Source organism: Cinclus cinclus, chromosome 27, assembly GCF_963662255.1.
Source record: "Cinclus cinclus chromosome 27, bCinCin1.1, whole genome shotgun sequence".
NCBI lineage: Eukaryota > Metazoa > Chordata > Aves > Passeriformes > Cinclidae > Cinclus > Cinclus cinclus.
In genome coordinates this window covers 4,349,210-4,377,187 of record NC_085072.1, presented here as the reverse complement: position 1 = coordinate 4,377,187, position 27,978 = coordinate 4,349,210, and the positions used below count along the sequence as shown (strand labels likewise).

The window sequence follows — 27,978 nt, the reverse complement described above, 5'->3', positions numbered from 1 at the left end:
CAAATAAACAGCTGTGCTGTCTCTACAACTTCTGTAGAAGGATCTGGCCAGACTCTGTCCCCTCCCCACCTTAAGTCACTGATGTGGCTTTTTCCTGTGTGAAAGAAATTGGATGTTTGACAAAGAGAAAGCAAGGTGAGTACACCTGATCCTGGAGTGCTCTCAGGTGCCACAGTGTCACCTGGGTTCCTGCTGGATGCTGGTTTATCTGCATCCCTCCAGAGCATTCCTGGTTCTTACAGCATCCTCCTGCAATAGGGCTGTCCCTAATCCACTCCTGGCTGCCTGAGGAAGCTTCTCTCACAGGAGATTTCTGCTGATTGACCAATTATTTTTTGTTTTCATACTTTTCCTCCCTACAGGGCAGTGGATTCTTTCTCTCCTCAACCTTTTAATTTTTCTCAATGGACAATATTTTCAAAAAAGATTTCCCAAAGCCTTGGTTCCATTCAGGAGGAGCTGCTGAAAGTTGGGTGCAGGTTTGGAAGTGCGATCTACAACAGGCAAGAGTTTGGGAATTCTCAGGAAGATACTTCTCCCAGCTGCAAGCTGGATTATTTCTGATCACATTCTCCACGTACCAGGCAGGGGTGGAATCCATTCTCATCCAGTTTCACGGATCTTTCCTCAGCTTGTAAAAATCCATCCGACAACTCCACTGAGGCCAGCAGGAGGTGACCCTTGGCATATCAGGATCTGAATAAACCTCTCAACTAGAAAAAGTAGCTCTCTTTTTTTTCTCAAAAACCTGTCACTATTTGGTGGGGAAGGCAGGGGGCTGTGGAGCTCATTGAACTGCAGTGCAGATCAGCCTTTTTAACTCGAGGTGTTCATTCTGCCTGGGGCCTGTAACCTCTGCTGAGGTGTCAGTCCCAGCCAGGACTGTGGCTGCGAGGGATAAAACCTCATGGTGTTTCAAACCATTAAACCAGCTCAGTGTATTTCATGTCAGCCTGAAAACCTGACTTGCCTTGTTATTAGAAATGGAACATACGGTATAAATTTAGCAATCCCTGGTGTATTTAGCATTTCACATCAGCCAGATTTTACTTGACATGAAAATCTGAACTTTAACCTGTATTTAAATGTCTGGATTTCTTGCTCTAATTTTACATACTGAAATGTCCTAGTTCCTGGCAAGCCCCAGGTCTTTGCTGGGTAAATGTTCTGAACTATGGCTGCCCAAATGGGTGCTGGTGTCACAGGAACCACTCGCTGCCATGCTGCAAAAAGGGATTTCAGTGGCTATCCCCAGTACATGACAGCCCCCAGGGACACAGCCCTTGCAGATGTACATTAGTGGGGGTAAAAATGAGCTTTTCTAACCCTCCATCACATGTAGAGCACACAATGGTTGCAGAACCTTGTGCTGTCTTTAACATTTGGATGTAATTTTATGCATAAATTAGTCTCAAAATAATAATATTCAATGTTTGGGTCATTATGACTGATTGCAGAAAGAGCAGCTTCATTCAAAGCTCCCAAACCCCACCAGCCAGTGCCCTGCTTTGACACAGACCCCCAGGAGGACTTGGGCACAACACTGGGGCCACACACAACAGCACACACGTGTGTCTAAGGTTGTTTATTAATTCGGTCTGTTCTAAGTTGTACAATTATGAAAACAACAAAACGACTGCTGGAAGCCCAGGAATATTTACAATCTCGCCTTGTTGTAGTGAGGTCAGTCTATGTTGTTGCACAGATTGGTTATGTTTGGTACCACAAGATGTTTAAAATTCAGACAAATTTGAACAGATTAACAATTGTATATACAGGAAATAAAAGGAAATTCAAGTATCAAAATACAGACAGATTAAATAACATTTGTATTACAAATCAGCCCCACTGCCATACATCACAATTAGCAAAAATGTCCACATTGCAAACTGAACTCAACTGTCTCTGCCCTGTCAGGGAATCCCAGGTTATTCTTCAGTGGATAAGAAAAATGTCTGAGCTGGGTTGACTTAGCGAGAACAGCACAGACACTTTTCTTTCGGGGGAAAAACAAATTTAAGGTAATACCAATGTGAGATCTAAAAGGGAGACGTTTGCAACACGACAGCATTGTGAGTGTTGTGCCAGCTCCAAAATAGGGATCTGAGCAGAGCTGGGGAAATGCTGCTGCTGCTGCTGGAAACTTCTGAGGTGGGTGGAAGGAGCATTAAAGCGTTGGCTCCACCTCAGCTGCACACAGAACGGGACGTGTTCGGGGCTTTTTGGCATCTGTTCTGTGTCTCAGCAGCCTCCTGAAGGTACGGACTTCACTACAGGTACAGCCTGGAAGGTGCTGTATCTTCTCCCTGGGAGGGGGGAAAGGCGTGTATCCCAAAAAAGTTGCATAATTTCTTCAAAAAAGAACAATCCCAAAGCAAGGTTAAAGTCAGCTGAACAGCTAAGGTTAGCGCTGTTTTTTTTTTCTTCTTTGTAAACACAAAATAAAAAAAAAAAAGGATAAAGCATCTTCAATTTGAAAAAAAAATCATCCCCTCCTATAAAAAGAAAGACAAAACTCGGCAACTTCGTCTGCCGGACGTGAGTGAGGGCTCAGCCCACAAACCAAAGTCTGTGAAACACAATCTGTCATTAAAGAGAGGAACAAGGCCCAGGGCAGCCCCAGCTCCTCCCAGGCAGGTAATTCAGCAGATGCAGTTGGATGCAATGTCATGTTCAGCACCAGAAATTTGGGGCACTTTCCTCCAGATAGCACAAAACCCTGCAGGGAGGAAGAGCCTGAATACTGCACAGTGGGTGGGTGAAGGTGGCCAGGAGCCAGCAAGTGGCACGGCCCAGGGTCAGTCTCCAGCACCGAGTCCCTCGAGAGACCCCACCACACTGAACTGCCAAAACAACTGCTCTGTCTGTGAGGTGAGAAAGGGAGTATCTGGCTAAAGAATGGATCACTAAAGACAACCACAGGTTTACACGTGGGGCTGGAATGGACCACCAGGGTCACCGAGCCCAGTGCCTGAAGATTGGAGTCTTCATCACCACACCACCTCCAAGCCAACCTCCAAAAAAAGCTCACGTGTCAGAAAGGAAAGGTGGCCCTCCTCCCAAGCAGAGGTTCAATTTGCAATCTCACCAAAGACTTGTTGGCAACACACCACATATTTACACTTACACCAGTATGAATTGCAACATGTGCATAACAAGGAATGTTAGGTTTCCTAAATTCATCGACTTAACCCAAAATGTCCACTCCCCCTTCCCAATCCTTTACAGGTCTGTGCCCTTGGGATTATGGTTCACTTCTCTCCCAGCCTCACTGGTGAGAGAGAATAAAGGAAATCCTGACATACAGCAGCAACTGGAGTTAAACAGGAATTACTCGGGCACAGCGTTCCCATGTGGCAGCAGGTCCCACTGCCCTGACACAGCCTGATGAGAACACGACGGATGCGCTGCGCTACATTTTGCATCTGAAGAATTCAAATCACAACCATTTGAACATTCTCCCCAAGAGGGGAACAGTCTGAAAACACGTCAGTCACAGCCCAAACCACTGTGAAACACTCTGTAAGTCGGAATAAAAGCAAGCACACAGCACCTTTGAGGCGGTGTCTTTGGGGACACTGGGCTCAGATGGGGCCAAGCCACCCTCAGGCTGATGTGGTTTGTCCTTGGGGATGGACTGTTTCAGTGTAATGCCCAAAATTTAACTCCTTATTTGTTCATCTTCTGAAACGGTTGCACTAATTAAATAATGAGCTAGTATCAAAAAAGTGCTAAATCACAATTGAATATACTTAAAAAAACCCCAACCCTTCAGGGCATAACTGCATTTAAAAACAAGACACGTGCACAGAGGCTGGAGCAGGGAGTCGTCCCCAGGAATTCAGTGCGGAAACGGGAAGAAACGGGTTCCTTGCCATAGAAATGTCAAGTATTGCAACACGACAGTTTGGGGGATAAGGAAGATTTGTACCATGGGGGATATTGGCCACAGCTGCTCTGGGGTGAAAGATCTTTCGCAGATTCTTTTCCTCAAGCTGCTTCCATTTGCTACAAAAGCACGGAGTGGCTTGCAGAACAGGATACAGACTTACCCCACCAGGTTCTCACACGGAGGGAAGCAATCTCCAAGAATTTGGCATTCTCTCCTGTTCACCCAGAGCTGAAGCAGAGTAAGTACCGTCAGAAATGCGCACACCACACCCCTGCTAAGACTTTCTATCGTGCTCCTCACCGGACTGCGGGATTCTCAGTAAATAAAAATTTGTGTTTTTTTCTTTTCTCACGAAAAATCTGCAGCACTGCATTGAAACCGTGAACCGGATTTGCTCTGTGTCACTTCGTTAAAAAAAGAAACAGGTCCAAAGATGTTTTGTCTCAAACTAGAAAAGGCGACATCGCTCTTGGCCTCTGAGTCTCGAGTTTTCCTTCTCTAGGAATGGAGAGAGCAGCTTTCCTCGGCGGAGGATGGGTCCCTTCCCCCTCTGCTCTGGGAGCCCTCACCGAGCAGCCACGCACCCACTCCGAGGCAGCCACCCATGCCAGAGGGAGATGATCTTCATGTCAGGAGGCCACTGCATCCCAGGTCTCTGCCCTGCTACTACATCCCGTGGTAGGAGACGGCTGCCCGGAGCTCAGCTTCGCAGAGGCAAACAGAAAGGAAGATAACGGAATGAATTTCCAAGCCATACAAAAACAGGTGCTGGGAAAGGTGAGGCGAATGGCCCGGAGCTAGGGACACAAAAACCGCCAGGGCTACGGACACAGAGCGGCAGTGGCGTGGTTTGGGCAGGGCTGCCTGTGATCCCTGCTGGGTTTGGTCACCTTCAGGAAGGCACATGCTCTCCTGACCCAGATTTAGGGGGCATGGAGGGACCTGCCCTTCCCAGCTGAGAGCAAGGGGAGATGAAGAGCTCAGACCCTCTGACACTGGGCGGACTTGTGGCAGCTGGGTGGTGAACACCTACATATAGAAACTGCTCTGCCACCCACACCAGAGACTGAGTTTCTCTTAAAGGGACACAGAAACCTTCAGGGCACTCTTACAGCTTGGAAAAGTGCTGATGGAACCCAAACCTAACCTCCCAGAGGACAAGGCCTGGGCTGGCAGGGTGGCCCTGCAGGACGTGGGTGATGCTCTGTGTCAGGGGGCTCTGTGGCATATGAAATGTATGCACTACACTGAGCTTTCCCTTTTTTTTTTTTTTTTGATTTAAGACAACACTTTTAGTCCTCTCACTGGGTTCCCACTAGCTGAGCCCTCAGTCTGAGGTCAGTTTGCCATTAAGTTGCAAATTACTTGGGAGATCAAACTCATTCCTGAGAAAGAGCTGAATAAGGACTTTAAAACATCAGATTTCACCGCAGGTGAGGGGAAATGGAAGATCTGAGGCAGCAGCTCCAAAGCCACAGCTAAAATCAGACAAGCTGCTGCTAGGCCCTAACACCAGGGGCAAATAACCCAGGGCTGCTCCCTGACCTCTCCCTGCTGATGCTGCTTGTGGTGTCCAGCTGACACCTCCCCTCCCCAGGCTAGGGCTAACAACAACATGTGCCTTTGGAAGCTTAACCACAGGCTGCCACATGAGAACTATACCAGCACTCATGAGAAGTCTGGTGAGTGTAAACACAAGGACTATGAGGGGAAGAAAAACCTACAAGGGACTGAAATGCATGCAACCAACTGCCTCCTCATGTCCGAGGGGACAGAGCTCACAGTGGGAACGATCACACCCAACCCAAACCAATGCTCCCCCACCACCCAGAACAAGTTCTGCACTGGCCTTTGAGGAGGGAGACTGTGGGCAAGGGCGGCCGTGAGGAAATGGAAGTGCTGTGTGTTATTTGCAGAGAGCATCACAGTGGTTAGTGTCGGTTCGACTGGCAGGGAAGGAGAGGTGAGTTCACTGAACAGTACACAGCCGTGGCTCAGTCAGGAAGAGGAGGATCTAGGAGGAGGGAGTGTGTGCACCGTAGAGACAAGAGGTCTCCATCAGTCCAAGGACAAGGTGAGATAGAAAAAAAAAAAAAAAAAGGCCTGGGGAGCATCACATTGCCCCAGGGATTCACAGTGCCAGAGCGAGGGGGGAAGACGTGAAAACAGAGGGCGGCTTTCCTGGATCCACATCTCCGACTGGCAGCCTGCCCTCTCTGCTCCTCCCGCCTCACGGGCAGCTACAGCGCGCTACCCTCGTTTCCGAGAAAGGAGATTCACAGTGTTCAGCAGGATCAGGTACAAAAGCCGTTTAAGTCTACAGTCTCCTGAGTGCTGCTGCCTTGGATGCGGTGCCTAGGCGGGCTCAGGGCGAGCAGCCGGAGGAAGAGGGAGTTTAGAAGAGCAGACAGATCAGATCGCAAAGGCACGGTTAGACGGGGCGGACGCGGGCGCTTGCTTTAGAAGATAGTGGTCTCATACTTAGTGCTGAGGGTCCGCTTGGAGTCCTGCTTGGGGTCCACGACCCAGGAGACACTGGCATGAGACTGGGAATCTTGGTCCACTTCAGGCGGATCCAGCTAGAAAATAAGGAGAGAAAGGGCATCTTAGGACAGCCGTACTTCTGGGACAGAATGAGCAGGGACTCAAAGCACAGAGTGCCTGCCTGCCTATTGCCCGTCCCAAAACCATGCACGTGTGCAAGGAAGCGGCTCTTGCTGGGAAGGCATTTGAGTCCTTCACAGCTAAAACATTTCTGGCCACGTCAGTCTCAACCCAGCACCCCAAGATGACTCCCTGCATTAGGCTGTGAGTCCCTGTCACCATCAGCGACAGCTTTGCTCATCTCAAACAAGCATGAAAAATGGAGCGCTACAGAAATGGGACAGAGGGAGACAGCTCCTGGCAGGTGAGCTCCCACATGATCTACCCTCCTGACCAAGCACGGCTCTTTCCTCTTGTCCTGCTAAATCAGGGTGCCACGGGGAACTTATTACCACCCCAGCAGGAGCGGTGGGGTCAGCTGAGAGCTGCCACAATGCATCAGCAGGGGCAGGTGGGAGCAGCAGATCCCCAGGGTTCATCTGAACCCACGGCATGGGCCAGAACGAGCAGGGGGAGGAACAACAGTGAGGCAGGACACGGGGACACAGCAGGAGATACAGGAAATGGGGAGGCAGCCCGGGTCAGTTCGGAAAGGAGGATGGCAGGAAGAAGGGTAAAGACCTTCGCTCCAGGACTAACAGACTGCAGCGGCAGGTAGGAGGGGCGGTGTGTTGTACAGGTGTGACAGTAACAACAGCGGGTGTCGGGAGGGAGCGGCACCTGAGCGGGGGGAGCAAGCAGAACACAGACAAAAGGAGACATTAAAGGAAGGCAGTGGCTTGTGCAGCAGTCCCTGCTCCTCAGCAGCTCCAGTCTTGGCTGGGTTTGGCTATGGGGAATCCCATACTGCAGCTCACCTATGTATCTCACTGCAGCTCTGCAGGGTTTGCACATGGAAGATTGTGCTGGACCCAGCAGGGCACTGAAGCCCCATCCCACCTCTGCCTGCTCTCCTGCTACCAGGAGAAGCCCCATCCCTGCAGCAGAACTGACAGCAGGCACAGACCTGCAGTGCCAGCAGCAAGACAGGCACCTGGACCATGTCTGGGTTCCCCCACCACCCAGGGGAGGTGTAGGGGTGTGCTGCCCACAACAACCCCCAGCTCAGCCCAGCAGTCACTCCTGCCTGCACCCACGTACCGCAGATTTCCTCATGCCTGCTCGTGGTTTAGGCACCGGTTTGGAAGATTTTGTTTCAATCATTTCTCCTGCTCCAGCACCCAGAGGCTTTGCCCTCTGGGCTTGCAGGGCGAGCTGGTAGGCGACCTCGAATGCCTGCCCCAACGTGAGGATGATCTCGTACGTCAGGTTCTTTGAGAGAACACAGAGAATGCAAAGCTGTCAGATCACCCTGTGCACAGTTCCCCTTGTGCTCAGAAACTGCTCTGGGGTCACAGACCTTGGCAGAGCTGGTGCCTTCCCATCAGCAGGTCACATCCTGTTGTGTCCCTGGCAAAGCCACTGAGCTCCTGATGTGGGGGAGCCTGGAACATGCTGTTCCAGGGCCCCTTGCCCAGGATTCCCTGCCCACCTGTAAAGCCCCACCAACACTTCAGTTCAGCATAAAGAAATATAGCCCAAAAGTCTTGTGCAATTTTAATTCTGCCCAAGTATAAAAGCCAATCACATTCCTACCCTCTCTGAGTTAAAAGGTTGTTAAATCAGCCCATTATGCTCAATATAATTGAGAGCATGTTAGGGGTTTTTGCACAGCACATTCCCCAGGAGGGAAAGCTCCTGTCCTGCTTTATTCAGTGCTGGAGATGGCAGTAACGAAGCCAGACAAATATCCTCTTTGTCCACAGCGGTCCAAAGGAAGGCATTTGGAACCAAGACTACTTTATGATAAAAAAGGGTGACAGAACCCTGGAAAGGAGCAGTCTGTGACTAGCCAATGAAGCTGAGGGATGAAACAAATGGGCTGTGAAGGACTGGGAGATGTGACGTGACAATGCACTCACCACATCCACAGTGCTGAAGACATGGCAGTAGTGATGGCTGGTCTGCAGGTCCTTGGTGATATAGGCAAATGTGCAGAGATCCTCAGGGTCCTGAGCAGCACAGGAGATGTTCCGGATCTCGTGCTCAGCAATGACATTCTGCCGGGGTCAACCACAAGCACCCGTCACCCTTCTGGGGATGGCAAATACACCCAGCAAACAGTGGCTGTGGAGGATGTCCTGGGGACAGGGAAGGGGAGTCTCCCAGCCAGATCAGTCCCAGCTCCCCTCCCAGGGCAGGAATAAATGGCAACATGGTCCACAAGAGCCAGTATGCCAAGCCTTTGGCACTGAGGTGATCATCGCCACCTTGGTATTCTCCCCCAGCCTCAGAAGCTCCCCAGGATCAGCAGTGGCTTCTGGAGCCACAAGAAATGACCTGCAGCCCCCAGGCAGGTGGGATTGCAGGCTGTGTCCCTCCAGACACCAATTTTGAGGCATCTGCAGCTCACCTTGTTGGAGGCATCGATGAACTTCACTCCTTTGTATGTGATGGACAGGATTATGGTTGGTATCTTCTTCATGTGCTCCGTGGATTTCTTCAGAAATGAGAATATTCAAGTGACCAACTGTGAATGGATGCTCCTTCTTCACCCCTGCCCTGCCCCAGCCCACCCCATGCCACCCCAGAGACCCCCATGGCCCGTACAGGAAGTTTTGGGGATCTGGGAGGAGGAAAGTTAGCTCCTAGTGGAAGCAGAGGGAAAATACAGGGATCTGAAGAGAACCCAGCCACCACTTCCCCAGTGAAAACACCCACTCTCCCAGTGCACAGGCCTTCCATGTACTGGAAACAATGCTGGGAAGGGGTATTTCACCAGAAACAGTGGCACTGCCTGTTTAGTGGTTCCCCTAGGGGGTTTGGGGAAACCACTGAGTTCCCCCCTCCCCAACCCACATCATCCACCACAGGCTGCAAGTGAAGCCCCTGGGGTCTCCATACCCTCATCTTGGCACAGGCATCCTGTGTAGACTCTGTCCCTCGGAGGTCTTTGATCAACATGGAGCCCAAGTACTGCGTGAAGGAGGGAGAGATGTTAAATCCTGTCAATCCCATGGCAATGACATTGCCCTGAGATCCCACAACAGCCTGACCCCCAGAGCCTCCTCATCCTCACCACCCCCACAAACCAAAAGCCACTTACATTGGCCTCATACCCACAGGACTCGAAGATGAGCTTCTCGGGCTGGTGCTGCCAGTTTTGAACAGGGGCATATGGGGCTGCCAGGCTAGGGGGGCGCAGGGTCAGCTTGGACTCCCGACGGTCCTCCTGCACAGGAAGAAACATGGATGTGAAGCCACAAGGAGCTCAGCCTGGGTTGGAACAGCTCTCACCGGGGCTCTTTGAACTGAGAGGATTGAGGTCAGCAATGGCCAAGGGCCCCAGGAGCTGGGTGGAGGCAGCACATGGGGTTAAGGTGCCAGTGCTTGTGAAGTGTGAGCCGTCCATTTTTGAGGTGAAACTGAGGTGTAAAGGAATTGCTGGCTCTAATGTCTGAGGGAAGTTGAGCCTGACCAGCTCCCTCCCTGCATCATCCTCCCTTCTCCTTGTCTCCAGAGATGGGAGAGCCTGTGCAGAGGGCCCTAGGACACACAAAAGCACCCACTAACCTGTGCTTTGTAGCGCTCAGCTCTGGAGTAGGGAGCAACCTCAGTGCCACGATCGTGCTGCCTCTTGGCAGTGTCCCCGGAGGGCAGCAGGAGATCAGCAGATCTGCCTGTGCAGGAGTCGTTCTGGCTCAGGGGCGACGACGTCTGCGACATCAAGTCCTGGCACTGGAAGGAGCAGACACCACAAAGGGTCCCAGTCAGCTTGGGCTCTGCTGTGCCCCCACCGCTCCCTCTACATCGCCTGACACAGGGTGCATTGAGGGCACCAACGGGGTCAGCTCCTGCTCTGGGGGCTCCTGCCTCAGTGCCAATCCCACCCTTTCCCTTCTGCATGAGACACCTGATTAGCTCCAGGATGGTTTCAGCCGTGTACTCAGTCCTTTGTGCCCAGCACGCCTCTGTCTCTGCGAGCTCATCCCAGGAAGGCAGGGGACACACTGGGCTGGGGGCAAGGTGATTCCAGAGGGGTGGGCTCCCCTAAAGCACTAAGCTAAGCACCCGAGGGCGATGATGATCAGCCATCCTAGCAGAGGAGCCCCGGGAGCCGCCGCCAGAGCGCGCCCAGGGCCCGCAGGCAGGGCCAGAGCCTCGGCACAGCTGCGGCCGCATTAGTCCCATTCAGCCCACTCGCTTGATTTGCCATTGACGTCCCCCCGCCCCAGCCAACGCTGGAGCTCAGCAGCTGCAGCGCCAGGAAATGCTGCAAATGGCCCATTCTCCCAGCCAGCCTCCCCGGGCAGCATCTCAATCAGCCTTCTCCCCTCCTCTGCCCTGCTGCTTCGGTCTCGCCCAGCTCACGGTGCAGATCCTTGGCTGCTGGTCCCTCCCATGCTCCGGCACAGGTGGTTGAGCAGGGGGTCTGTACTGGGCACCCTCCCAGTGCAGCACCAGTGTGAACTCTCTCTGCTCTCACACTTGAACCCAGTTCCTAAAAAATCCTGTGTCAGCAAGCAGGGCACAAGAGCCCAACTTGCTTCATCTAAGGCTGTTTGGGTTGGAAACTCTTGGGAATCCAAGAGGGCAGAGCTCTGCAGCAGGGCAAGGACCAGATGTTTAGGATGGGTAAATTCCAATCACTCCAATTCCTGCTCCAGGAAGCTGATTAGCACTCTCTGGGAGGAGGCAGCACAATATGCTACCCCATTCCTGAGCTCACAGGGTCGCTCTGAGCCCAGCAGCTTTTGCCAAACTCAGCTCTCAAAAGCCAGTTTTCAGGAGGAACAGGGAATGTGATGCTTCCCTCCTAGCCAAGCCCCACAACAAGGGCTTGACATCCAAATGCTGCCACTCCTGCAGCAAAAATCAACATCCACACATCTTGTGGAGTGTTATTTGGCACCGAGAGAAGGAGCTCTCAGCAGCCCAGCCGGGCCAGGAGAGGGCTCCGGATCCCAAGGGTGCAATCAAACACCAAATCCCAGCTGCAGCCTCTCTCCAGCTGGGCTGGGTCACTCCTGCCTGCTGAAAGCTCCCACATCTCCAACCAGAAAACAAGGGCAAGAAAGTAGGCTCAGAGCTCCCTTCTGTGCAAGGCAGAGGTGGGAGAGGCACCCTGCACCCCTTCAGTGCAGGCACCTGATCCCAAGGGGCAGCCTGACCTTTCCCATGGGGTCAACATCCAGAGGCTGATCTGGAAGGGCTGGAATTATCTTGCTCTACTCACTGCAAGGTTGCCCCTGCACAAGTATTTGCTGCCTGGGTGGCTGGAGAGGATGAGGTGAGCAGCTGAATGGACTCCACTGGCCACAGCAAGATTTGTGCCAGCACTGACACATGAGCCAGGCAGGGTGCTATGAGCAGGGACTCACTCTCAGCTGAGAGAACCGTGGGGGCTTGGCTGGTGGCTCCTCGTAGGGTCTGTCTGCCAGTGAGGCAATGATCCTCTTCCGATGGCCCAGCAGGTTCACTTTCAGCACCTGCAGGGAGAGATCACAGTCACCAGCGGCACAGAGCTACTCTGAGAGACTTGTAGCAAGTCCCAGCCCTAGGGAACAGGGCAGGAGAGGGGTGATACTCACATTTACTATCTCAAGCTCCCAGAGGTTTTTCACAGTGTCAATAGAGCTGTAGCCACTTGAGAGGAAGGACTGGATGTAATCCTGCAGCCCAAGGGAGTCGAGCCATGCAGGAACTGATGGCTGGCTATTCCCATCACAGCCCAGGGGTTTCAGCTGTGAAAGCACAAGAAAGGTGTTGAAAGCTGCAGGAGCTGGGATCCCAAGGGATATGGGGTCAGTGAAAATCAGTTTACAGGCCATAACCATCTCCACTAGCTAGTAACAAAAGCACTGTACAAACAAAGAATGTGCATGGGATCAAGACTGGCAGGAGTAACAGTCCCAGCATGGAACTACCACCATCCACATAGTCTGGAAGACCAGTATACTCCTCATCCTCCTCCCTGCTATTCCCCAAACCCTTCCCACAGCCCTGGAGATTCCTCCATGGCCGGAGATGCAGGGTCTGGCTTTTGTTTCCCCATCCTTGGCTGGTGCTGACCTTCGGGAGGGAGCGAGCAGCCTGGAGCAGCTTCCGGCGGTGCTGTGGGTCACCGATCCCGATATCCCGAAGGTCCTGGTCTTCCATGACATTACAGCCCTGTGGGGACAGGAGGGAGACATAGGAGAAGGGGACAACAGGAGCCACACAGGTGTGTGAATGGACATCCAGTTACAGCACCCTCCTGACTTGACCTCCAGTACATCCTGGCAGCAAGAGGAGGAGGAGAAGGAGGATAATGAAGGCTTCCAAGACTGGGAGCTCTGCCCCATGTACCGACCTTGGGCTCAGAGAGGGCTGACACGAGCAGAGCTGCAGCACATGGAGCACTGCCCTCCCCTCCCTGCTCTGGAAGCCACTTCCAGCCTTTAGCTCCGGGGCATGGCTTACAGCCACCTCCATGGGATTCAACACACAGAGGCTTTAAACATCCTCTAACAGTGCCCAGGCAAACCCCAGCCCCCTCCATGCCCAAGCAGGGGCTCTGAGTTCTGCTCAACCTCCCTCCACAGCCACAGGGAAACCTGCACTACTTTCCCTGGCAGCAGGGGAAGCTCAGGTGTCTCCTTCAGCCCCAGGCAGGCTCAGAGATGTTCCAAGTCACCCCACACTGTGCTGTTAAAACCCATTTTCTGCCCCCTTCCCTCTGCAGAGCAGAAGCCCTTACCCCCCCTTTAAAAGCCCCTGTCACAACCTGCTTCCCTGCCCTCCTACCTGGGCAGAGGTGAGCAGGACACGTCTCCCCACACCTGGCAGAGCCACGCTGCTGTGACTGAAGGCTTCAGCTCAAGCCTGCACCCCCTCCCTGGCCCTGCCTCCCTCTGCTCCCCAGAGAGTCCCAGCAGGTGTGTGCCAACAGCGCTTCACTGTTCCACATTTTGGTTTTATAAGAGAAAACCCAATTAAGGCCGGCTGCAGGGAAGGTGAGGGCAGGTCAGATTGCCAGGCACCCTCCATAAAGGGTAGAAAGGGCTTCCTACCCCTTCCCATCCACACTTTTGTGGGATTTCAGCACGTGTGCTTTGCTGAGTGCTACCTGCTTTAAATGCAGTGAGCTGCCCCAGAGCAGCCACCTCCTGAGCGTGTCCTTGCTCCTGGCCATGCCAGCAGCTGCTGTGCTTCTGCCAAGCAGCATCACTGGCACTTCCATAGCAGGTATGGTGAAAGCAGAGCAGGATGGCACATGGCTCTCCACCCAGGAGCTGCTCTTCCCTTGGCCACAGAGGACTGTTCAGGGAAACAGGGAATTAACAGCAGAGGTAAGAGATGCCCAGAGATCTCTGTGCCTCGTGGGAGAGCTGCCCTACAGCCCAGACTGGTCATTTAGCAAACAGCAGTGGCAAAAGAGCAGTGGGTGGCAGGAGGCAGTGCCCTCAACACCCCCTGATGGGGCTCTTCTGCCTCCCCCTCCCTTGGCAGGTCAGATCCTACACACTTCATTCCTGGAGGGCTGGGAGGGGACAGGAAAGCAGAGCCTGAGCGGACAGCCAGGGCACAAAGACATTTATTTGTCTGAGAGTTGTTTAAAAAACAGAAAAGTCAGGACTAAATGGCTCTGCAGCCCACGGAAGGGGGTTCATTCCATGTTTTCCCAAAGGCCAGCTCACACAGACTGTGTCAGTTGGGGCCATCATGCTGAGAAGAGCTACTGCCACTGCCCCAGAGTCCCTGTGGACACCAGACCATGGCCAGACCCATCTGCTCTGCACCCCACAGCCTGTGAGTGAGGCCAAGGGACACCAGGTGACACTGCACACCATGAGCTGTGAGAGGATGGAACCACATCACATGAACTGTTCTGTGCACCCCTCAACTGCACAAAATCAGCGACTAAGAAGAGGCAGGTTGTTGCTGAAAGCTCCAGGCTGCCCATTTGGTGCACAAGCAGCAACGCTCTTGGATTGGGAACAAACTCCCAGCGATTAACACAAGGAGCTGCTGCTGCCAAGGCAGTGACCTCTGGCTGGTGGGCAGCAGCATCCCACCAGAAAGATGGAAACATCCCCTCCCCTTTCTTGTTCATAGATTTTAAGCCAAAGAACCACATTTAATGTGCATTCCTGTAACAGCAGGAGATTGTGTGCTTGGCTCCGGGGAGGAGGGAAGGGATTAATGGGGATTAACTCTCCTGACAGCCACCTCACCTGGCAGGAACACAGCATGTGTGCAAGGAATTCATCTCCCAGAGAGAGATGGCTTCGAAAGGGCTTTTTGAAATGAACAAAGAGGGCCAGAGCAAGTGATGGGATTTCTCCCATAGGTTTGGAAAGTCAAGTATAACTGCCCTGTGTGGGGGCAGAACAGGGAGGGACTGAAGTGCCCACAGCATGTCACACCTCAGGTATCTGAAACCTGCAGTTCTCAGTGCCTGGGCCTGCTCTGCTCCCTTGACCTGCCTATCTTGGTGCTCTGTGGCTGCATCCCCTTGCAGAGAGCCAGGGCTGAAGCTGGGGTAGTGCAGGGAAGATGCTGCAAGGGCAGAGCTCACAGCGAGCCCTTCCTTTTGTGCCACCCAGACAGCAGGAACAATCGGCAGCCAACCGAGCTGTGACAATGGCAATGCATAATTTTTATGTATAACAACTAAACAAGTTGCTGATCCTATTTACGTTTACACTCATGCTCACTTTCCAGTGTTGAGCCCTTTTTGGTGCTAATCCCCTTTGGCATGGCCTGATCCCACATGAGCAGCACGGAGCTGGTGGCTCTTGCTCCCCCACCGGGCACTAATGCCAGCCCCAAGGCAGGGCAGTAGGTGTTCTCCCACCTTTGGCATCTCAAATTCTAAGAAAATGGCTTGCTCTGCAGCAAGGATACAAGGTAGTTAAACACTGTGAAGCCTACTGCTTTCTCCTGCACTCCTTATTTTTATGTGTCACATTAAATTCCCTTGGTGGCAGTCCATATTCTCTGGGTACTTAACAAGGATAGACAAAGCGTAGCAGCTCCGAACAAATCATTCCAGCCCCTGGTGCAGGAGAAATGTCCTTCATACCCATCCAGATTTCAACTCCCATGGAAAACAATAATCTGCCACTAAAAGAGAATTAAATATAAAGACACTGGAGATCTTTTAACCTTTGCCAGCCACACAGAGGAGCCAGACTTTAAACCTGTCTGCACTCAACATGCCCTCAGACTAAAGCCAAGAGGCAGAGCTGCTCTGCATGGGCCACTGCTGCTTTTTTGGTTTTAGCCAAAAGTTCCCTTGGTGCATGCCACAGGTCAGCAGATGCCACCTCCCAGTGCCCCTCTGAGGGCACAGACCAGCCCCAGCCTCTCCCCAGGTCCTCTGAGGACAGGCTCAGGGGGGAGAGCCATCAGCCCAGTCCTCCAGGAGCCTCCAGAAACACTCAGAGATGCCAATTAGAATCAAAAATTATTTCCCAAGACATGTTTCCGATTTTATTCCTTGTGACAAGTGCTTTTACCTTGCACATTCCTCCTGGGTGCCCCAGCTCCGCGGGGCTGAGCAGAGTGAGGGAGGCTAAGGGCTGGCCTGGGCCAGAGCTCTCACTGTCACCCACATTTTGGGAGAGTGAGGGACACCCAGCAGCTCCTTCATCCCAAAATCTCACCATGTGCTCTGTAGGAACCAGCTCCCACTTGGGCTCAGCCAGGGAAGGGACACGGGGTGAAATGCATTACCTGGGGCAGAACTCCTCTGCTCCAGGCAAACAGCTTTGGTTGCCCAAAGAGCTGAACCATCAGCCCAGTCAGACACCTGAAACTGGGTAGGCTGAGTCCCAGCCTGGGTCCCAGCTGGCATGGATGGGATGCCAGACAGTCAGAAGGGCCTTCATCCCCCAACCTGGCCTTCAGCTTCCTCCAAGCCAAACTGAGCCCCTTCCATGGAGAGGCACAAATACACAGCACCATGAGGGACCCTCCTGAAACCCGTCTTTGTCCTCCACACTGCCCCAAGGGAGGGCAGGGATCTGCCAGTGACCCATGTCCTCACTGGGAGCCCTGAGGGATGCCAGTGCAGCCAACCTGCCTGCAGAGACACGAGTTCTTGGAAAAAGGGTTGGCTTTGGTCACACCTCACTGTCTGCACTGTAGTTAAACAGCCCGTGAGGCTCCAAGTTTCTCATTAAAGGAAAAAAAAAACAACAGTCAGAGGTTACCTGGCAGAAGGCAGCATCCCCTCCTGCTACCGAGGTGACCCCAAAGCAACTGAGCCAAAGGCAGCACTGCCAAAATCTGCCAGATTCTTCCTCCAGCAGGACACTCTGCAGGCACTTAACTACCCAATTTTCAGATGCTGCTTCTTCCCCAGAGCCTGGCGTCTGTCCATGCTCTCGTTCCAGCTAAGGAAGGGCCCGAGGCACCGAGTGTTCCGTGCAGGACGCGTGGCCGGGCCGGCAGCGGATGGACCCCGATGCCAACGCTGCTGTGAGCACACCCTGCCTGTCCACCACGGGCAGGGTGGGGACCAGGACATGTCTGCCATCGAAAGCGACAGATGCAAAACCCAAACACAGCGTTCCCAGACTCCGAAGGCTCCTGCAGACATCCCAAGCAGAGAGACAGCTGAAGGCTCTCTGTGCATACAAAGTGCACACAAAGCTCTTTTTCTTTTTCCCCTGAGTGCATTTGAGACAATTTGCATCTTGTCGAAGATTCTGCTGTCACTGCTATTGCTCTGCTTTTGGCAGCCTGGATGTGGGAGATGTGTCCAGCTCACAGCTGGATCCTGCACACCCTGATCTCGGAACAGGGGGACCCCTTTTGGCCATGGAAATTTGTGTTTGCAATTGGCCTCGTGATCGGTGGAGTTTGGTGCCTTCCCTTAACAGCATCTGCAGCCTGGGGAACTTGAGTGGAAAGGAGGGGAAAGGATCTGTTTGCCACAGGGACGATGAGCAAGCCCCAGCTCCTCACAGAGCATTGGCAGGGAAAGGGGCTTGTACACAAAACCCTACAATAAATCTGAGATTAGCACACAGCCACTTTGTTTTTGTTTAATTTTCTTCCCCATGCAGACTGGCAGCATGACAATGGCAACGGAGGGAATCGGTCATGGTTGTCAAGTTCAGGCAATTTCACTGACAGAAAAAAAAATTACTGCAACTTTATTGGCTTTTTTAATGTTTATGGGGCCTGGAGCTACTAATGAATCAAATATAAGTATCCTCTAAATTGCCAGTTCTGGTCCACCCACTTTGCTCCTCAAAATCCACTCCAACCTCTCTGCTTCCCATGGAGTCCATTCCTATTATCCAGGGAACTTTGGCGCAGCTCTGCCACATTTCCCAAGATCCTCAAAACTTCCTTCAACCCCAGATGCCTGCATGCCTCTGCTCTCACCATTCCCTTCCAGAGGAAACCCAAACACACCTACCATGGTGGATAAAGCACAGTCCTTGGGAACCTCCCAAGGACCAACAAGAACCCACTGGGGAAATGTCAAACAAAATTCATTTAATTGAATGAAGCGATTCCCACTCAGGGGCTTCACAGAGACCCTTACCCCAGAGTGCAACCCCACTCTTAGGGACTCATTTAGTGCTGCACAGTCAGTCTGGGGACACTGACACGTGTCCCTGGGGTCTGGCAGCAGTGACCAGATCCAAAAACAGCCACCCAGAATTTCTGCCCAGCTGAGGAGAGCTTGCTTCAGTTCCAGCCTGACACAGCCCAGGCATGAGCTACACAGGGCTAACCTGAGTCTACACGAAAATCCCTGCACCAGCTGTGGTCAGGCCACGTTCTTGCTGTGTTTCTACAAGAGCAGATGCAGTAAAACCCTGTCAGGGGTCTCTGGTGGGCCCCTGTTCCTCAGAGATCATTCCTGTGTGCAAACCTCTACCAGAATGTGCCAGTGCAGTTTTTCCCAAATGGCTACTATAAAATGACAAGTTCTATATGAAAATAGAAAAAAGCTCAGGGGCAGACACATTCCCAGAGCATGTCCCAAGCCTGGCTGCTGTCCAGGGGACCAGCAGCTGTGCACCAAGCTGGGCCATTCAGAACTGGATCAGGCACAGCTGAGTGACTGAGGACACAGGAGATGCCAGTGGTCCAGCAGGGCAGGTACCAGGTGAGAATGAGGATCATGCAGATGTCAGCCCACACCCAAATCCCAGGATCTGAAGAGCAAGGGAGACCTGGCTTTGTCACACCCAGTCAGATGTGGATCGAGGTTGTCCTCAGGGAAGGCACCAGAGAGGTGCTGAGCTCAGCTCACACCTCCAGCCAAGGTGAGCCAACCTCAGCCACGGCCTCAACTCCATATTTATCCTGGTTTTACCTTCACACACACAGAGGAGAAGAGGAAGGAAAGGCTGTTCCATTAGTGAACAACACCGCAGGCTAATCTAATGTGGCCCTGAATTGCATTTAATCAAATTAATACCAGTACTCTAAATTATTTGCAAACACCCCATTCTTCCACCACCATCATTTTTCTGCCACTTTGCCCCAATTATAAAAAAATAAATAAAATCCCCCAGAGGAGCCCAGGGCACTACACGCAGAGAACAGATTTCCCTTTCTGACGCTGTCTCATTGAATCAGCATTAGCTGCTTTCCACACACTCCATGGGAATCCAGGCTTGAACAATAAAAAAAAAGCCATAAAAAATGGTTTATGTTCTCTTTTACCTGCTCATTTGTGAATGAAAATATCTTTGAACTGAATAAAAAGTTCAGCTCCAGAACACTGGTACAACTGCCAGAGCACGCAGGGTTTGCCCTTCTCAGATGTCAGCCCAGAGGAAGCTGTCGGGGCAGCAGCAAGATCCCGCCCTCCAGGGGAAGGGAAAAGCTTTTGCAAGCATCTCGGGTACATTTATGGGATCTGTGGGATCACAAAACACCGTGTGAGGGAACAGGTAATGGCATTTCCTTCCCCACTTCTGTGCAGGAATTCCACCATCAATTATTGCAATTCCTTCTCATTACAGTGGCCACGTCCTTGCCCTCTCCAGATGGACAAAGTCCAGCCTGCTGCTTCCCTGGGTTAATCTCTGTTTGCTGCAGGGACCAGGAATGCACTGGGCATCCCAAAATCCATTTCCTATGGACTTCCCAAAAGGGGCATCTCTGGCAGATGCACTGGTGAGCAGAACAGACATGATGGGGCCAACCTCCAGGAGCAGCAGAATCCCTCTTGGTCCATATTCCTGTGACATTTTTCCTGCTCTCCCAGCTCCCCAGCTCATTGCCCGCCAAGGACAATTAAGTGCATTTATTGTGTACTTTTCTGGATGACACTTCTCACTCACTGCTGCAGTTTTGTGATCTGACCTTTCATTTCCCTCCCCTGGTGTGGGATGAGGCAATGAGGCTCCTGGAACTCGGCGCACGCTACGGGGCCGCGTTCCTCCACGTGGGAGGCAGCAGTGCTGGTGGGGTGGGCATTCCTGGTTCACTGGAGCTGTTCACATTTGGCAGGCAATGCTGCTGAGGCTTTTATCCTACTTGCAGAGCTGTATTTTTGCTAAGTCAAGGACAGCACAGCCACTGCCAGCAGCTTCGCCTCAGTTGTGTTCACCCACCACACAAATAAACTTTCCCCTCTGATGAAGGAATCCCAGCGGGCTGCAGAGCAGAGCAGGAGGATTGGAAGCACTATCTCCACTTGAGCTGTTCCTAATCCCAGCTGCCAGCACAGGCTGCTGCCCAATTCCAGCTCCATATGAAATGCAGCAGCTGAGTGTCCCAGTCTGACTGCCCCGTGGCAGTGGCGCTGGCCATGAAGGTCACTTGGTGGCAATGCAGAGGGTGAGGGAAAGAAGCTGCTGTCTTGGACAGTGGGGTTTGTGCTCGAGAGTGGCAGGATAACAGGGAAAGCCTCTTCCCTGCCTTGTCCACAAACACGGTGTGGCTACTGTAGGTAACCTGAAGGGAGTGGAAGAATTTCTGCAGACACAGAGATGTGGCTCAATATGCAGATGTGGGAAGAGAATGTCAGTGTTTTGGAAATCTTAGCTACCTAAATCCATCTTTTATCACCCCTTTCTTCCCTGAACCAAGCCAAAAGATTACACAATCCAAGATCTGTGCAGAACTTGGTCCCTTCCCAGGAACACGTACATGGACGAGGGCGCTCCAACGTCACGTCACATCCATGTCCCAATAATCCTGCTGACTTGTGCCAGTGATACCCACTCCTCAGTGAAGCCAATGCTTGATCAGGATCAACTTTATCCCAGATGCAGAGCTGGAAATCCCAGGAGCAGAGAAGAGACTCCAGAGCACCTTTCCCTTCCACAGCACAGCCCGTGAGACACTCATGGATCCCATTGTCACCTGCAGGAGCTGTGGGGCCCCCGAGCCCCTCTCAGCTGTTGGTCAGCAGACCCTGAGAGGAGCAGGACCCTCACCCCCCTCCCTGCTGCCCACTCCAGCTGCAGCCTGTCCAGTGAGGCCGGCACGTGGCCGGAGCACAGCTAATCTCCTAATCCCCAGTTCCTGGAGTGCTGAAAATAACAGAATTATTATTTTTGGAAACAACACATGTTTCTGCCTTCCTATATTAACATCTAATTAAGAAGCCAAATATATTTACAGAGCACTTTTCAAACTCCCTTTACACACAGTGTGCTCATGAATCATTTCCCTTTACCTGGGGGTAGAGGCTCTTGTGACATGGGGCATAGATTAACACAGGAACCAGCTGAAAATACCCAGGGAATCAAAAATTCCTGAAACCAGATCCGGCTGCAGTACAGGCCACCAGAGTACCAGCAAGCCCAGCACCCCCAGTTTGTGTCTGTTACAACCCAGGGCAAACAGGGCACTTTAAACCCTGGTTCTCCAGTGAAGAACAGCACCAAGCACCCCAGCGCCTGCACACACCAGCTCTCACAGGTCCCTGCTGCAGTGACAGGACACACTCCTTGTCAGACTGTTCATTACCCTCCTCTGAGTTGCTGAGTATCTTCCTCAGTAATTAAAGAGTTCTTTTAGGATACTGCCCTGCTCTGTAGCTGCATGATCTCTGCACACTGAACACCTCTCCTGGAAAGCTCCTGGTTTGCCCCCAAAAGGCACCTGGAGCAAAGGGACCATCCTGGCACACCACAACATCCTCCAGCTCTCTGAGCAGGGAGCAATGCAATCCAAAATCCTGCACAGAAAACACGTGTTTTCATATCAAGGGACTCCAATTTCCTACTTTGGGCTACTAAAACTTAATTAACCTCATAACCCACCTGGTGATTTGCAAACCATTACCTGGCGTTCTTTGGACCTTGAAATACTGAAAACAGTGAGGCCCTAAGCCTTTCATAGAAACCATTTAATTCCAGGAAAGTAGCACTTTTAACTTGGAATATTCTCTTTTAGAGACTGGAAGGGGCAGCCAATAAAGCAATGGTTGTGTGAAGAAGAGGACTGGGCAGCCCAACACTCAGAGCTCAGTGTCCTGAGCCCCTGCTCTGCCCAGCTTCAGTGATCACAGCAGTTTTAATAATTCATCCAAGAACATCAAAAACACCACTAGAACCAACTTAACTACTTCTTCCTCACTTGTGCACTATCTGAAGGTTTTGCTCCCCCCAACACCAGAAGCTGAAGGCAAGAAACACCACAGAGGGAAAGATTCTAAATAATTCAACTTTCCTGCTGAGCTGATGTATTAGCTTGGAGTTCTCAGGGCTGGGATGAATGGATTTAAAGCCAGGGCTGGCACGGGTGCCAGGGTCAACTCCCTAGGAAAGGAGATAAGCAGCAAAATGGAAATCAGCTGGGATTTGCAGGAAATCTTTGTGAAATTATTTGACCTTTTAAATTTAAGAGGAATGAGAAAATGAGTGTCCCATCCCCTGGATCCAGCAGCAGCCAACTCCTGCAATGGGAGCAGCCATGCAGCACTGGACAGGGAAGAAAACTGTCCAGCCATGAAGACAGCAAATCCTACCACGTACCAAACACCACCACACAAGAGGGACACACACAGGAACCTTTGCTACTGGAGTTCTGAGCTGGGTGAGGGCCAGGCAAGGGAAAGGTGTTTTACCTGCAACTGCTGGGTGGGAGCAGCCACTCCACAATGATCACAGATCTGTCAGCAGAAGATCCCAAGAGGATCTACAAGGATACTTCATTTAAATTTGTTGTACCATCTCCAAACAGCCCCAGCTGTTTGAACCCTCACACATCCCTGGCTGAGAGTCCACTGGGGTTTGGGACTGGGCAGGTGGAACACGGGGCATAAACCACAGCAAACCCCAGCTCAGGAGGGGAGTGTTGGTCCTGCCAGGAGAAGGGAAAGCAAATGGCCTGGCTGCTTGCTGTGGAGACCAGGAGGCACAACTGGACAGATCCCACAACATTTATCCTCCTGGCCAGGTAATTTTTTAAAGCATAATTAGACCCTGTCTTTAAGAAGCCCAACAGATGCTGCTCAGGTGTGTGCTTCCTTGAGCCTCCATCCATGCCCTTTCCTGGCTTCCTGTCTCTCTCCAGCTGCCCCTCATACCCTCCACACCAATGATGGCCACCGTGCATTCCCAAACCCCCTCAACCCTGCTCCCATCCTCCTGGTGTCACCTCTCTGCACTGTCCCCAGCACCAGAGATGCCACCACTCCTGTTCCAAGGCAGGAAGCTGCATTAGCCAGAACGACTTTTCCAAAGATTTACATCCATTTTTTGTTATTTGCCAAACTTGGAGCCCACGCTCAAAAGCATTTCTTTAAGCCATGCAGAGAGATCCCCTCCTGCAGCACCACAATTTTCCCTCTTTGCAGCTCATCCATCATTCCACACAAATTCTCAGATTTTTACACTGTGCTACTTTAAGTTTCTAGACACTGGTTATTAAAACCTCTCAACCCTGAGCGTTACCATGTCATCATCATTAGGTTTCAGAGCCAACAGTGTCAGTGCAATTAGGTACAGCTCATTAGCATACTGCCTGCATGCCCTGAGCAAGTACAGTTCCAACAAGAGGTCTGATGCCTCCTTCACAGCCCAGAGCACAGACTGCTCAGGGGCTCCATCAAACACCAGCGAATTTCAGTTCCCATTTCTGGACTAAAGTGGATAGTAAAGATTTAGGGGGGCAGATAAAATTTTCTACCAAAACTTTAGCGAGAAAACCAGAAACACCTGAATTAAATGTGAAGACCCAACATAACCCCCCATCTACTCCTTCTGCCCAACCAAGACCACCGTGCCGGGCGGGAGAACCCGGCTCTGCCCGGTGCCCACACAGGGCATCGGAAACACGGGAAGCTTTGGCCAACCCATTCCCCAGAGCCCGGGATCCCCGCCGGGCACTCACCAGGAAGCGAACATCGTCGAAGCCGTTCAGGAGCAGCTTGCTCTCGTACTGCTGCAGGCCGATGGACTCCAGCCACTCCCCAACGCTCTGCTCCAGCATCCGCGAACCTGACGAGAGAGGAATCGGCAGCCGCTTGAACAGGGAGAAACCGTTCAGGCGGTAGCAGCGGCACTCTGAGGAGGACAGATGGCATTGCCACATCATAGTCATTACCATAAAGAAACTCAAAAAATTATGCTCAGAGTACAACAAATCAGCGGGCAGACAATTCCTCTTGTGTGCACAGAGCATGGACAACAAGCTCGCAGTGCCTCCGTGGGCTCCGGGCGCAAATCTGTACCGCAGTTCACACTCAGAAAAGAAACTCCTCGCTCAGGCAAAGATTCAGAGGCGCTGCTGGGGCGCTGAGATCACAGGCACTGCTGTCAGGGCTCGTGAGTTCCTCGCCAGGCAAGCACATGAAGCCCAACCCCACGGGGATGCGGATCCACTCCTTGGCTCAGCGGAAGGGGGCGGGAGGAGAGCAGCAAACTTCCACCCGAGGCATCCCCAGGCAGTCACAGGTGCGAGGGAAGGGAGCAGAGCTGTGCCAGTCCTCTCATCCACACACCTCTGGACACAGCCCCGGCTCAGCGGGGAGCAAGGAGCAGCCTGAGAGAAACAGCTTCATGCAGCCGAGCCAGCTCGGACACGGCGGATGCTCGGGAAAGCAGCAGGAGCCCAGGCAGAGCGGCTGTCCGCGGGAAGACACGCAAGACAAAGGAAGCACAGACTGCAGCAGCGGAGAGGAAGGGCTTGTGCTCTTCCTCTCCAGCAGTCCTGAGAGAGGCAAACCATGGCAGGGGCTTCGTCTCGCCTTTACTGTGTTATGGGGAGCCCAGGCACACGTCCAGCAGCCCTGGTGCTGTCATTCTACCAGCGAGCCGGTCACTTGGCATTCCAGCACACTGCCTGAACCTCTTGGCATTCCAGCACGCTGGCCCCAGAGAGCCCACCACTGCACCGTGTGACAGCACGGCCAGGACAGTTCTCACCCAACACTGCTGGTCCTGCCAGGTGTTGGGCACGCACCTGGATTTGCCCTTCCTTCATGTTCTTCAGCCGAGAGCAGCTGTCATGTCGAGCCCCTCGCTCAGCCAGGGAGCAGCTCTGCAGGAAGGAGGCATTTCGGTTCCCTGCTTCCGAGCCACGGCAAAAGGAAAAAAGCAAATGCAAGCACACTCTCTTTTCTTCCTGCAGCAGTTTAAGTCCGAGCCATGCCCTGGCACCTCCCCTTCAGCCTCTGATAAAGGAGATTCCTCCCAACACCTACGGAAGCTCTGGCAGATGAGCTCTCCCTTCCTTCACCCCTGGGATGAGTCCAATGACTTTTAACTCTCCTCTAGTAAACCTCAAGACCTTAAGTATGACCAAAAAAAAGTTCAGAGATCTCCTTTTCATCAGGGAATTTGCTATGCAAGACAGGCAGATTTTCGGGCTCCCTGGCACGTCTGTATCCAGCATGGATGCAAAGAAAGGGATGATCGGGAGACCCCCGTTTGCTTCCTTTGAACCTCCAGGTCAGCTGAAGCAGTTTGGTACCTTCCAGCCATCCCTCCCCACTGTGCTGCAATGGCTGCACACACAGAGCTCACGGTGTCATCTGCAGATTCCTGGGGTAATTCCTGCTGTCTGGTCCCGGGGTTTGCTCCCGCGCCGGTATTTGGGAACGCCGGCCGGTCCTTCCAGCGTACGCGGCAACGCCGAGATCACAAAAGGCTTCTGCCTCCCTTCCCTGAGCCAGCCCATGCTCCGGGGCAGCGGCTCAGCCCAGACTGTGAGCCAGGAGCTCCCGCTCGCCAGCTCTCCATGCTCCCCATCCTCCCCTCCATCCTTTCCCCTGCCGGTCCCTGCGCTCCGCTGGCGGCTGCGGCGGCTTTGTCTGAGCCGCGAGCCCCACGCTCCACGCTGTCCCTCCCTTCTCCTCATCCTCTCCCCCCTCCCAGTGCTCCCACCCGCCCGGGAGGGAGGCAGCGGCTCCGTAACTCTCCAGTGGAAATCACTGACTCCTCAATATTTACTCGATGATGGACAACATGGCTTGGGGGTTTTAAAAAATGATGTCACTGGTCTGCTTCGACAGATCCAAGTGATTTGTGGCTGGCTCGGAATTAATTTATCAAGAGAGAGGTGAGGAAGTGCCTGCTGCCTACCACAGCATTCCTGGGAGCTGTCGGGGTATTGAGAGGGGGAATGAAACCACAGCAGCTCCTTCTCCTGAGCTCCTGAATTTAATTTTTGAAATTACTTAACTCTACTCAGCCCTGTGTGCACTTGTAAATACATTTCTGCTTTTAAAAGGGAAACCTGCAGTGATAACAACTGCAGGCTTTCTGTTTACAAACCCCTTCAAGTCATGACAAAATGAAGAGAGGGAAGTATTTGGATGGAGGGAATGGAGGGGTTTCCTTTAAAAAGAGAAGAACTGACACCTAAAACATCCCAGGCTGAAAGCTAAGATGCCTAAAACTAAAATACACCTGTTATCTGTGTGTTACAAGGACGGTACAAGAACAGAAGAATCACAGTACTTCTGCCCCCTGGCAAAATCCTGATGACAACTTCTGACTGAAACCAATTCCTACTTCTCAGCTCCATCCTTCCCCTTATGCTCCACATTCTGGCAATATTGCCTTTGAGAGGCCTGCAGCTGGCAGAGGGGGGACCAGTGGGCAGAGGTGGAATGATGAGTGCATTCCTAAAGCTGCAGTGCCTCCTGCAAGGCTCTTCTCAAGTCCCACAGCACAGAGAGGAAGAGGCTGCCAGGTTCAGGAGGGGCTTTCAGGTGTTATTGTTTCAGTAATAATCTTTAGTGTGACCTTTGCATTTGTCTGGAGGATGAAATCAGTGTGTGGGCTGTGCTGGACCAACATCACCCCACCTTCTCGTGGAAACTTGGTGCAGAGAGACAGAAACATCTGTTCCAAGGCCAAACTCCCTTAAGAAAAAGGGCAGATGCCAGGAGTTTGGTATCCCTAAAATTATGGTGCTCCTTGACTGCCCAAGATCCAAGAAAGCCTTGCCAGCCCTTACCCAGACACAAGGCAGTGGCATAGAATAACTGCTCATACACCCAGCTCCAAATACACTTATCCCCACAGGAACTGCCAACAAGGCATTTCATCTTTCCAGACTCCAAGCTAGTCATGAGCCCAAATATCCTCAAACCTCACTTATTTTAAGGATGAGAGAGCATTTGGGGAGCTCCCTGCAGCTTCCCGCACATTCACCATGACCTGAAGCACAACAACAGTCCCACAAAGCCCTGTGGAGGAAAAGCCAAATGTGTGAGAGCTCCCAGCAAGGGGCTGGCAGAGCTCTGCCTGCTCCAGGGAAAGGAGGCATAAACAGGGAACATGCTCAGCAGAAGATCTGCACACGAGGGATCCCAAACTGAGCATGACAGAGCACAGCCCGTGGGAAAAACCCAGGCTTCAGGACAGAGCAGCTCCCACGTCCACCTGCTCCAGGGTGCCTGTCTTGCTGAGAGCTCCCTGCACAGCTGCAGCTCTGCAGGAGCACTGGCTCTTTCTGTCCCCTCCACGTCAACCTTCCCCTGGTGCTATTGATCCATCACAGCCTGGACTGGTGCAGGAAGGGCTGTCAGAGCAGGGAGCACAAACCCACCCAGAGCTTCAACTCCTCTGCAAAGCCACCCGACCCTGGAATGCAGAGCCTGAATCAGCCTGAACTCCCACTGGGAACAGTGGGTTCCTCCTCACCTAAGCAAAAACCTGAGTGACAAATGGGTATAAGGTGAGCTCTGTCACAGCCCCTGCGAGCTGCATGTGTGGATCTGCATTAGCATCTCATCAGGAGGAGCTGCTGCCCATCCCAAGTCAGAGCTGTTCTGCTGCAGCAGTCTGGAGGTGAAGGATTTAAAAGGACAGAATCCCTCATGGTGGCAGCTCTCCAGCAAGCTTCACGATTCAAAGGCAGAGAAGGGAATTCACATTTTAAGTGTCCTCCAGGAGCCTTGTTCAGCAGGTATTGATACCTGCAGGTGCACTTAGAAATGCCCAGGATCACCCTCCCTGAGGCACCTGGCAGATTAACCACATGCAAAGGGCACAGCCAGCATGGTACCCACACTGACC

The 27,978-nt window shown here is 52.4% G+C and overlaps 1 protein-coding gene across 4 annotated transcripts in view; it reads right to left on the bottom strand.

Moving 5' to 3' along the window:
* Positions 1 to 1,570: 1,570 nt before the first annotated feature.
* ANKS1A (ankyrin repeat and sterile alpha motif domain containing 1A) overlaps positions 1,571 to 27,978 on the bottom strand; it is a 76,977-nt gene continuing 50,569 nt past the window's right edge. For 2 of the 4 annotated variants that reach the window (XM_062509699.1, XM_062509700.1), the window contains 11 exons: positions 23,843 to 23,949; positions 12,608 to 12,706; positions 12,127 to 12,279; positions 11,917 to 12,024; positions 10,109 to 10,273; positions 9,642 to 9,767; positions 9,440 to 9,511; positions 8,949 to 9,035; positions 8,458 to 8,595; positions 7,637 to 7,807; positions 1,571 to 6,471 (listed from right to left, as the gene is read on the bottom strand). In XM_062509699.1, the coding sequence (XP_062365683.1) occupies positions 6,352 to 6,471; positions 7,637 to 7,807; positions 8,458 to 8,595; positions 8,949 to 9,035; positions 9,440 to 9,511; positions 9,642 to 9,767; positions 10,109 to 10,273; positions 11,917 to 12,024; positions 12,127 to 12,279; positions 12,608 to 12,706; positions 23,843 to 23,949 (1,346 nt within the window). In that variant the 3' untranslated portion in view covers positions 1,571 to 6,351. Of the gene's footprint in view, positions 6,472 to 7,636; positions 7,808 to 8,457; positions 8,596 to 8,948; positions 9,036 to 9,439; positions 9,512 to 9,641; positions 9,768 to 10,108; positions 10,274 to 11,771; positions 11,793 to 11,916; positions 12,025 to 12,126; positions 12,280 to 12,607; positions 12,707 to 23,842; positions 23,950 to 24,055; positions 24,267 to 27,978 lie in introns of those variants that run through there. The other 2 variants (XM_062509701.1, XM_062509702.1) reach the window with 2 other exon arrangements.